This window comes from Benincasa hispida, chromosome 3 (assembly GCF_009727055.1).
Source record: "Benincasa hispida cultivar B227 chromosome 3, ASM972705v1, whole genome shotgun sequence".
Lineage (NCBI taxonomy): Eukaryota > Viridiplantae > Streptophyta > Magnoliopsida > Cucurbitales > Cucurbitaceae > Benincasa > Benincasa hispida.
Window position 1 is genome coordinate 42,241,523 of NC_052351.1, and position 12,438 is coordinate 42,253,960.

The 12,438-nt window shown below is 37.6% G+C and overlaps 1 protein-coding gene across 1 annotated transcript; it reads right to left on the reverse strand.

The window, feature by feature from the left end:
• Positions 1 to 11,568: 11,568 nt before the first annotated feature.
• Positions 11,569 to 12,138, reverse strand: LOC120073576. Its single transcript, XM_039026398.1, has one exon. It carries the CDS (start codon positions 12,136 to 12,138, stop codon positions 11,569 to 11,571), a length of 570 nt encoding a protein of 189 aa, XP_038882326.1.
• Positions 12,139 to 12,438: the final 300 nt, after the last annotated feature.

Sequence of the window (12,438 nt, forward strand, 5' to 3'; positions counted from 1 at the left end):
TGGAGATCTGTTTGCCGATTAGGATGGATTTGATGGTAGGGAGAGCTTCCCTCTCAGGCTTGCTCCACCGGTAGCAGAGATCTATGCACAGAGCTTCCGATCGGGTATTCGGCAGATTAGATCTGAGATTCACCTCTCGGCCTTATCTCGTCTTCTTCCCAGATTTCTTCACTATAAGCACTCAGCTCAGCCTTTTCTCTCAACAATTTAGCAGTACTTAGCCTCGTATCAAGTAGCATAAGTCTTCTCTGAAATCTATGGGGTATTTAAGGTGCAGGTCTTTGACTCCGGCCTTGTGGTCCCCACTGATGGTTATGGTAATTCCAAAGATGGAGGGATATTATTCCTTCTGTTATGCAATCAGACCGTTAATTGTGCACAACCGTTAGTTGTACACTTGTCTTAATCCTCCGCCTTTGCGTTACTCAGCTGCATCTTTCGATCGAGTATTCACATGCGGTGTTTGTTTTTATTACCGCATGCGGTTGAAAGTCAGCTCTGAATCGACTATCACATTGCGCCGTCATTGTATTAATCGTCTCTTCATTGTTGATTGATGGGCGCAATGTGACAAAGATGCGTAGATCAGTTCTTCTTGAGCCTTGAGCGAAAATGGTGACTTGGTTTCTTGCAAAACAGAGTAAAACTCGGCTTGTCTTCCATCTTTATGGCGTTAGTGGGTGTAATTGTGATCATTTATAATTATTGTAATTCTAAGCTAATCTTCATACCATCGGCGCATATTTACTAACTTTTGGCTACAATATCTAGATAAGGTAACATAAATAACTTGTATTTCTACAAGTTATCAGCCACTTCAAAGTTTACTTAGTTAGTGGGAAAATCCAACAATTGCATTTTTCCATTAACTAATTTTTTATTAAAAAATGAAATACAAATTTTCAAATTTAGAAATTATTTAATAAAAACAATTTAAATTAAATAAAATAAACAAATTTAATATCACATATTAAATTGTTTATAACATCTAGCTTTGATTAATCACATTAATCATGTTTAAAAAACACTTTCATGCTAATGATCAAGTATACTCTAAAAAATAACTAATTAATAAATTAATAATTTAATTGTAAATTATATCTCATATAAAATACAATTTTCCCTAAATCCCGAATTTGAACATTTCAAATTCTTACTTCACTTAGTTCTTCAATTTGTCCATATTGAGCTAGCAAGGAGACTAGATGGACCTACAGATAATAGGATCCAACGATCCAAGACTAACTGGTCAAACTCTTTAACCTAGTAAATCAACTTTCGTTAACTAACAGGATTGTTAACTATAGCCTGTAGTTTCACTCCCCTCACTGATGATATATTATGTGTCCATTTGATATAACTGTCATCAATAAGTTCATCCTTCACAGGTTGTTCGTAACCTCAACTAGGTCAAATACCAAAATACCCCTAAGTTACATCTTTTCTCCTTCAGTACCACTATCCCTCTAATGAACAATTGATCTAGGATCATAGTCACTAAACTCATTCCCTCTTAGGCCAACGAGAGGATGAGGCCTCTTATTCAAGACCCGGGATCAACCATTAAGGGAACAACCTTTCTACTATCCCTAAAATGAGTAGGAGTGAATTCATCTTGCAAATTCTATGTCCCCGGCCATCTACCCGGTCTTATCCCTGAAATGGGAGACATATTGAGTAGTGATGTTGAGCTTACCCTCACCTATGCAGATCAAGGGACAATCACGAATAAACAGGAGTTCATAAACAGCTTAGGATTCAGATCGAGTTATCTAGGTCATCAAGAAGTGAAATTAATAAGTGTTAACAGTAAACGGTGTTAAAACGTAATAATGATTATTTCGTGGTCTGTCTTACACAATCTCATCGTGTAGAACACCCCCGCTCACATGTCTCTACATGAACGAACTGATCACATCATTTTTTACACTTTACAACATTTGTAACAATAAAAAAGCGGGTCGTATTCAATAGTATCTCCAAAAATAGGTACCCAACCTAATCCAAGTACTATAGACGGTTTAGACTATTTTACTCGAACTCGATCAAGTTTATGTCTCCACATAAAGTCTAAGTATTTGTGACAGTAGCCAAGGGTTCATAGTTTATTGGATTTAGAGTTATTAAACAATCAACAACATTTATCTGAATAAACTTCATATATGTTTACTGTTTACAAGACTACGAGTTTTAGGACATACAACCCAACACATACAACGCTTCGTGTCAAGATCAAGGTGAATGGAGGAAGTAGTTCATAGTAAGTGGGTGAAGGATATGTGTCAATGTGTCCTGCGGTCTCTTCCATTTGTTTGGACCTTGAGATTCATTTGTTGCGCCTTCTGGTTAGCTTTAAGTGACCCTTGTTAGTCGTTTAACGACGACTATCCCCTCAGAGGGTTGTAACATAGAATTCGAAACAACTTAAACTTCAAAAATGGATAGGATTTCTTAAGTCGTTTTCCAACCTTGACTTTCCAACTTGGTAGCATCGTTGGGGCCGACCTTTGAAGTCTGAAAAATGGAGGGTTACACTTATGGATTTACTAAAGTGTTAGTAAGTTCTTACTCAAAACAGTAGCTAAATAACTATCGGAATATCAGTTATTCTGGAGATAGTATTTTTTCAAGAATGTCTTGCATTAATGAAGGAGTATTTGTTTGCACCTCGATAGCACTTATACTGACTCATATTAGTATCCTTGCAAAAATAATAAAGAATTTGTTTATATTTTTCAGGATGACTAGTTCAATAGTACAATTGTTGGCTTTGAAAAAATTAATTGGGAAAATTATGTGAAGACATGCAGAAATGCATGTCATCTTAGGCCTTTTACTAAGAATTATGAAGGTTGTTAGGCAGAATATGCGTTGATCATGATAGGAATTCACAAGAATATGAGCTTCCGTCGATCAGCATGTCGAATCTCAGCTAACCCGTTATTTTGCGTTAATTATGCGTTCAATGTTTTATTTTTGTAGCCAATGCAGGAAATGAATACAAACGAGGAAATCAGACCACTGCATAGACGACCACATGCAGAGAAACACTCCATCACAAGGAAAATGCATCGATCAACGCATGGATGTTGCGGTAATCAGCCGTATGTGTCCATCGCATGGGAGTTGCGCTCGTCAAGCGATTGTGGTCACCATATAGAGTTGCGATGTTAAGCAAATGCGGCTATTGAATTATTGCGGCTACGCGACAACGCATTCTAATGCGATCAACACATATCTTAGGAACATGCTTCGCACACCGCGTCCAAGGGAAGTTGGTTGTCGAGTCAAATTGACTTCCAATTTCCCGTCATCAAGTTTTTGGCGCCACTGCCCAGGACTTGGCAAATAAATATTTGTTAAGTTTTGTGTCTCTGCGAGCAAACTTTTTATCTTGGGAGTATTGCATCTTGTGCGACCAGGTTGCAAACAATATTGAAGTGTAGGCAATGTGCTGAAAGCCAATGTTGACCCCAAGGTAGAAGGGCAATCAGTCGCAAAAGAATTGAAGGTGATTCTAAGCACATGATGGCCGCATGCACCCAACAATTGCCGGAAGTTCCAATGGTCAGGGTAACTTGACCCAAGCAGTTGAGAGCCATCTCTTGCATGGAAGACTCCTTGCGGTGACAACACATTCATTTTTCCAGGGACGTCTTTTACTCTATCTTTACTTTTCTTTCTTAGTATAGGTTATTTTTATTTTATTTTCAGTTGTTATTTTGGATATATGGCTACTTCCTTGGTTGTGGTACGTTTGCTCTTGTAGGTGCAACAATAAGTCTCCTCAGTTCGTAGTTCAATGGAAGAATTCCTTTCACTCTTCAACGCATGGCTTCAATCGCGTGGATTCCAACACATGAGCGCATACATTGTTCCGCCTAAGGTCTTTTCTTGTTATCTTATATGCCTTATCCTTTTGAAATTATTTTTTTCTCTATTGCGTTGTTTTGCGATGTTTCTATGATGGTACGTATAGTTCACCGCATTTTCAAACTAATCAATGCAAGGCATTCTTTACTTTTATTAGCTTCTTCAAATTTTGAAAGTCTTAAGTTTGATTTTGGGCAAACCTGTGTTCAAACATTTATTATCGCATTCTTGTAATTTTGTTTTTAGATTTTCAGTGAGAACACTGCCAACCTCTAAGTTTGGAGGTGGTAGCGGTCTCGGAGAACTGCGTTCATTATATTGCGATCATAAAAAAAAAAGGTGAAGTGAGATTTTGAGAATAATAACAACACTATCAACGCAATGGGGAAACCCTTGTTGATAAGAGTTAAGTTATGAAAGGCACTTGCTCGTAGTTGGATGCCCGTATGACTCCTGTGGGGGCAAGCCAAAACAAAGGCAAGTCGCCAGGATCAACGCATTAGCACAACTCTTCTATCCGACGCAAGCCAAATCAAAAGAGACAAGAGTTGAAGTTGAATATGGGACGCAACCGAAGTTGGATGCCTGCATGGCACATGTGGGGGTAAGCCAAAACGAAGGGTGAAACTAGGTTCAATGTCACATTTGAATAAACCATCGCAAAGTTTTGAAATATTTTGAATGAACGCAATCTCAAAAATCTAAACACAAAATTGCGATGAATGAATAAAAGTTTTTGAGCAAAGGTTTACCGGATTTAACTTAGAAAAGATCTTTTTGAAGAAGTAACCAAAGTGGAGGAGAGCATTGCAGTGATGGACAAAGGTGTGTGTAAATTATATTCTGAGAAGCTGGTCATCGCAAAGGAAAGCATGAAGGTGACTTAGAATTTCTTAAGTATAACACATGCTTGAGGACAAGCATGATTTTAAGTTTGGGGGTGTGATGACATGCAGAAATGCATGTCATCTTAGGCCTTTTAATTAGATTTATGAAGGTTGTTAGGAAAAACATGCGTCGATCATGATAGGAATTCACAAGAATATAAGCTTGCGTCGATCAGCATGTCGAATCTCAGCTAACCCGTTATTTTGCCTTAATTATGCGTTCAATGTTCTATTTTTGTAGTCAATGCAGGAAATGAATGCAAATGCAGAAATTGGACCACCGCATAGACGACCACATACGGACAAACACTCCATCGCAAGCAAACGTATCGATCAATGCATGGATGTTGTGGTAATCAGCCGTATGCGTCCATCACATGGGAGTTGCGCTCGTCAAGCGATTGCAGTCATCATGTAGAGTTATGGTGTTAAACGAATGCGGCCATTGAATGATTACAGCTACTCGAAAACGCATTCTAATGGGATCAACGCAAGGTAGGTGGAATGAACGCATCAATGCATCTACCTCGACAAAATCCAAAGCTGATGTTGACATTTCACCTACCATGTCGTTAGTGGCAGAGGTTTAGAAAAGGACTAACGTGCCGAACGTCAGACTCAGAGCAATCCAATTAATGTTGTCAGTGACCCAAGCTCTATAAATAGAAGCCGATGAGCTGAAATTCATTTGATCCAAGGTTTCCGCCTGAGGTTCGCCTATGGCGGATCCTTGCGATCCAGACAAATGCGTGAGAAGACGGCTAAGAGTTCTTTACCTCCTTCATCCATTCCGAGTGACAACTGGAGCCTTCGACCGGAGCTAGATCTCGAAAGAGTTAGCTTCTACGCCCATCCATGGCACCACCGACAGCCTTGACGCACATCCACTGGGAGCAAATCTTTGCTTCCAGCCGGTCATTTCCTTTCCTTTCTTCTTCTATATTATATTGTATGACATTTTGAATTAAGGAATTAATACAATATGTTTTCAATGTACTTCTCTATTTCCTTCAACTCCATCTTCATCTTCTTGCTTAGTATCTTTACTTTCATTACAACACTTAGTGGGATTGCTTGGGTATTGCATACTTAGTCATGTGGATTAGGGATATGAAGCATGTAGCAACCCACCCAGAGGTGTGCGTTGTGCGAGTATATGAGTAATCTTATTTGCTTAGTGTGAAGTTGTTGCAACGTCTGTCTATGGGCTAACGCATTACTTGTCTATGAGTAAAGTCAGCAACAATCAACTGCCCGAGAGGGTAAGTGGTTGGACGCATTAAGCAAGGTATGCATTGTTCACTAGGGATAGTAACAATCTTAGGTCAGCAAAGTTTATGCGTGATGTAAAAGTCGACATGCTCAGCGAAAATGAGAATCGATTTTATTCTAATTGCCCAAATTAAACATGCAACCCAAATGAATTAATTAGGATTATTTGAAACAATACCTTTGAAGCTCCCGAAACTCGTCTATCTCTATTCGAACACGAACCGAACAACCACTAGAGCTGACCTACTATCCTCTAGACTCAGAACCGGGTTGTGGGACCCGATGGATGAAGAACCCGAGAGAAAGAAAAAGAGATGGAAATAGTAGAGTGATATTTGGGTTGGGTTTGGATATTTTCAGCCCAATTTTTAAAACTAATTTTGCAAAATTTCTAAAAGTCATTAATCCAAAATGGCAAGCCCATATTTTTAGGAAATGGTCATGCAAAATTGCATGAAATAACTTCATAAAAATCCAACACCTAGAATCCACTCACTAAGTAGACTTAATGTCTCCACTATAACCCAACACCTAGCCCAATATTTTGTTAGTGGAATTATCCAACAAAAGTTTGGATTTTCCCACTAACTTTAGTCAAAGGGCAAAATAGTCATTTGGTCAAAGTCAAACTTTGATAAAAAAAAAAAAAAGACAACATTTTGACTTTTTATGATTTTTTTCCTTGTTGACTAATTTTGACCTCCCGAGCATGAATCCGCATTCATTTTCTTGAAATTCAAATCACATTTGAGTATAAGGTCGGTCAAAGTTTGACTTTTCAATGTCAAAAGTTAGCTCTTCGACTTTTTACATCTTTGACCATGTCGATTATTTTCGAGCTTCTGAATATGAATGTATTCATATTCTTGATATTTAAATCACATTTAAATATTAAAGATGTATCTCTAACTAAAAACGAACCACTATATCACATATACTTGTCAGTTTCTCTCTCTATACCTAATTCGAACATTCGAATTATTCTATCATACTGTTCTAAGTTTTATTCCATATGAGCTAGTAGGGGAACCTAATGAACCTATAGATCATGGCTCCAATAATCCAAGATTAGCTGGCTAAACTCTTTAGATGGAGCTAATCAACATTCGTTAACTACGGGTCATTCAACTATAGTCCGGTAGTTGCACTCCCTCACTATAGATATATTTGTGTCCATATGATATAGCCATGATTAGTAAGCTAATCTTTACAGGTTGTTCGTAATCTTGGCTGGGTCATAAAAATTGTTTTACCCTCGAAACTACATCCTATTCTTAAGTTCCACTGATCTGAACAATTGGTTTAAGGTCCAACCTATAAACTGAACCCCTCTCGGGCTAATGAGAGGGTGGGGCCCCTTGTTCAGACCTGGATTCAGTACTAAGGAACAACCTATCTACTATCCCTTAAACGGTAAGAGTGAATTTCGTCTTGCACCCTATGTTCTCAGCTATCCACCTGATCTTACCCCTGAAATGGGAGGCTTATTGGGCCAGCGATAATGAGCTGCCCTCACCTATACAGATCTAAGGATAATTCCGAGTGAACAAAAGTTCATAGTTAGCTCAGGATTAAGATTAAGTTACCTAGGTCATCAATTAACGAAATAGTCGGTTTTATACATTAAACGACATTTAGAACGTAAAAAGTGACTATTTCATGGTTCAGTCTTATGTCAACTCTTTACATAGGATGCCCTCATTTTCATGTCTCCACATGAATGGTTTAGGATCATATTATTTGTACTAACTACAAAATGTGCCGCATCCATAGTATCCCCAGAATAAGGCGCCCAACCTTATTCATATACTATAGACCATTTTGGCTATATATTTTAACTTGATCCACATTTATGTCAATACATAAAGTTCAAACTTAAACTTAATAGCCTCGGATCCTTAGTTTATTGGACTAAAGATTTTCAATAACAGCTTTATTGAACAAGAATATGATATTACAAACTACGAGTTTTAGGACATAAAATCCAACAAACTTCTACTTGGACTAAAACTCCTAGTAGAATCAAACGATGCTGAATTTAACTGTGAGAAATTAATATTACATATGAGTACAATAAACATACGAATACAATAAACTAGGGCATTCACGCCCAACATAATCTCCCACTTGTCCTAGTTTACAAACTTCGTAGACCTAGACTCTGTAAGTGACCGTCAAAAACTTTAGCCGTGAGGGTTTTTGTAAAAGGATCAGCAATGTTTTGCTCAGAAGGTATCTGGGTCACTACAACATCACCACGGTGTACGATTTCCCGGATAAGGTGGTACTTGCGTTCGATGTGCTTTCCCTGTTTATGGCTTCGAGGTTCTTTTGAATTTGCAAATGCACCGCTGTTGTCACAATACAAGGTGATGGGTAGATGCATATTTGGAACAACTTCCAAATCTGTCAAGAATTTCCCCAGCCATACTGCTTCTTTTGTTGCTTCGCAAGCAGCTACGTATTCAACTTCCATTGTGGAGTCAGCTATACATGTCTGTTTTATGCTTCTTTACACTACTGCTCCTCCGTTAAGAGTGAACATTGATCCAGATGTAGACTTTCTAGCATCTTTATTAGTTTGGAGATCAGAGTCAGTGTATCTAGTAAGGACCAGATCCTTAGCACTATACACGAGCATGTAGTCCCTAGTTCTCTCGTGATACTTTAAGATGTTCTTAACGGCAGCCCAATGATCACGTCCAGGATTACATTGGTATCTACTGACGATCCTTATAGAGTAGCATATGTCAGGTCTAGTACATAACATTGCATACATCAGGCTTCTAACTGCAGAGGCATAGGGAATATTTCTCATATCCTCAACTTCTGGAGGTGTCTTAGGACATTATTCTTTCGACAGATGAATTCCATGTCTGAAAGGCAACAGACCCTTTTTGGAACTCTGCATTTTATATCTAGACAACATTTTGTCTATATAAGATGCTTGAGACATGGCTAGTGTCCTATTCTTGCGATTCCGAACAATTTGGATCCCAAGAATATACTGTGCATTTCCCAAATCTTTCATTTGGAATTGTGTATCTAGCCATTGTTTGACATCAGTAAGATATCCTACATCATTCCCAATGAGTAGAATATCATCGAGATATGAAACTAAGAACGCTATAGTAGAATTGACGATCTTTTTGTAAACACAAGACTCGTTAACATTCTGTTTAAAGCCATAAGATTTGATCGCAATATCAAACTTTATATTCCAAGATCTAGAAGCTTGTTTCAAACCATAAATGGATTTTTAAAGCTTACAAACCTTTTGTTCTTAACCCTGTGCAATAAACCCCTCTGGTTGAGCCATATAGATACTCTCTTCAAGATCGCCATTTAGAAAGGCTATCTTGACATCCATCTACCAAATTTCATAGTCATAAAAGGTGGCAATGGATAAGAGTATTCTAATCGACTTAAGCATGGCAACGGGAGAGAAAGTTTCTTCATAGTCCACTCACTCTCTCTGGGTATAACTCTTTGCCACAAGTCGAGCCTTAAAAGTCTGTACTTTACCGGCTTGGTCTCGTTTTCTCTTATAGATCCACTTACAACCAATTGGTTTTACATCATTTGGTTTATCTACGAGTTTTCAGAAAGAATTGAAGTACATAGACTCCATTTCGAGGTCCATGGCTTTGACCCATTGATCACGGTCCACATCTTTCATCGCCTGTTTATATGTCAATGGATCCTCTATACCGTCATCAGGTATGATGACTTGTGTTTCTGTTAAACCCAAGTAACAGTCAAGCTGATGAACAACCCTCCCACTACGTCGAGGCATTCTCAACTCTTGAGAAGGATGTGACTAACCTGATGTACTAGTTTTATCTACTACTTTAGTAGATGAACTAGCTCTATCTGTAGCGTCTTTTGAAATTTCTTTCAACACTATTTTACTGCTTGGTTGATGATGTCTAATGTGGTCTTCCTCTAGGAATGTGGCATTTATTGATACAAATACCTTGTTTTTTTTAGGATGATAAAATAGACCACCCCTTGTTTCCTTTGGATAACCTACAAATAGGCATAACTTTGAACGATGTTCCAGTTTCTTGAGATTTTGTACCAACACATGTGCTGGGCAACCCCAAATTCTAAAGTGACATAAACTACTTTTACGCCCTTTCCATAGCTCATAAGATGTTTCTAAAACACTTTTAGAGGGAACATTGTTCAAAATATGGACAACAGATTCAAGTGCATATCCCCAAAAGGAATCAGGCAATTGAGCATAGCTCATCATAGAGCGAACCATATCTAATAAGGTTTGGTTTCTTCTTTCTGATACATCATTCTACTGAGGTGTACTAGGTGCAGAGAGTTGTGACTGGATCTCGTTTTCTATCAAATAGTCTTGGAATCGTATGTCCATATATTCTCCACCTCAATCTGATCGAAGTGTCTTTATTGTTTTACCTAATTCATTCTCAACTTCAGCCTTATATTCTTTGAACTTTTCAAGGGAATCAGACTTGTGATGAAGCAGGTAAACATGACCATACCTTGAATAATCATCAATAAAACTGATGAAATATTCATACCCACCTCGAGCCTTGACATTCATTGGTCCAAAAGGTCCGAATGTACGAGCTCTAAGGGTACTTTGACTCTGAGACCTTTTCCAGTAAAAGATCTCTTGGTCATCTTTCCTTCAAAATAGGATCACATGGAGGTAAAGAGTTATCTTCTAACTGACTTAAAAGTCCAATCTTGACCAATCTTCCATTCCTATTGAGATTTATGTGACCAAGTCTTAGGTGCCATAGATAGGCGTTGGAAGAAACCTTTTATTTTTTATTCTGAGTTTCTAATGTTCTAAGCATTTCAGTATTTAAAACAAAATTTGCTCTAGTTTGTCTTAACTTATATAAGTTGTCTTCAAGTGTAGCAGAACAAATTTGAATACCTTTACAAAAAATGAATGCTTCATTTGTATTAAAAGATATTATATATAATTTTTCTATAATACAAGCGATAGATATCAAATTCCTCTTCATAAGAGATGCATACAAAACATTTTTAAGTACTAGATATCTATCTTCAAAAGACAACTTCAGATCTCCCACTGCTTCAGCTGAGACAACCTCTCATGTTCCAACTCTGAGGGTTATCTCACCTTCTTCAAGCTTTTTCCAAGAACTAGTTTCCTGAAACGAGAAACAAATATGATTAGTGGCTTCTAAATCTAGTAGCCAGGTTGAAGTATCATATTCCACTAAACATATTTCAACGACCAGTAAATCATATTTACCTTGTGCCGTTTTCTCAGCTTTCTTCTCTGCAAGGTACTTTGGACAATTTCTCTTCCAATGCCCGTTTTGGTTACAGTGGAAACATTTTCCTTTATTTATATCCATCTTTCCCTTTTTTTATCTTGGGAGCCTGCCCTTTTCCCTTCTTTTTCATTTGAGCTTTAGAGGGTACAGCTATATTTTTAGAGGATGATCCTCTTATAAATTTTTTTTAGTGGTAGCAACATTTGCTTCCACTTCCTTCCCCTTACCTTAAGGTTTTGGAATCGCTAGAGCTCGTTAAGAAGGGTAGTGAAGTTAAATTCTATCTTATTTAAAGACGCATTTGTCTCGAAAGGTATAAAACTCTTCGGAATAAATTGTAAGATAAAGCTAACCTGGTTAGCCTCATCAATAGGTCTGCCATTTACTTTAGCGATATTAAAGTACATCATCATGTCCAAGATATGTTCTCTAACAGAGGTCCCCTCCTTCATCCACTTCGTGTAAATGTGCTTAATTGCCTCGTGTCTAAGGGACCATGATGGTTGCCCAAACATTTCTCTTAATGAATCTATTATCTCTTTAGTCGTAGCTAAGGATTCATGTTTCTTTGCCAAAACATCAGACATGTTGGCAAGAATGTAAACACGAGCCTTTTCATTTGCTTTGATCCATCGATCGTATGCTTCCCGAATAGTTCGGTTAGCATTTGAGGCTGGGGCTTGACAACATTCCTCAGTTAGGACAAATCTTAAATTATCAACTACCAGTATTGTGTTTAGATTTGATTTCCATGCCGAATAATTATCGCCATTTAGTTTCTCGGAAGCTAAGAGTTGAATTATTGAGTTATTCATGCTGAAAAGATAAACATATTCTTTTTAGTAAAAAAACATTAATTTTTTAAATCCAATCTTTGTTTAGCAAAAAAACTAATGATGTACCCTTCACTATTATATTTTGCAATGATATTTCAAAAGTTTAAAGTAACCTCCACCGAAAGGCAGTCGATTATTCCTCTTTTGAACCAAGTCAATCTTGACTAGATGCTAACCCCAAAATAACTCTTGATTCTTATAACACTTTAGTTATCGCTACTCTGGTCGAGAATGTACTAACATCTTAGTAATTCTTGTAAGTGTAACCTTCCATTTTTG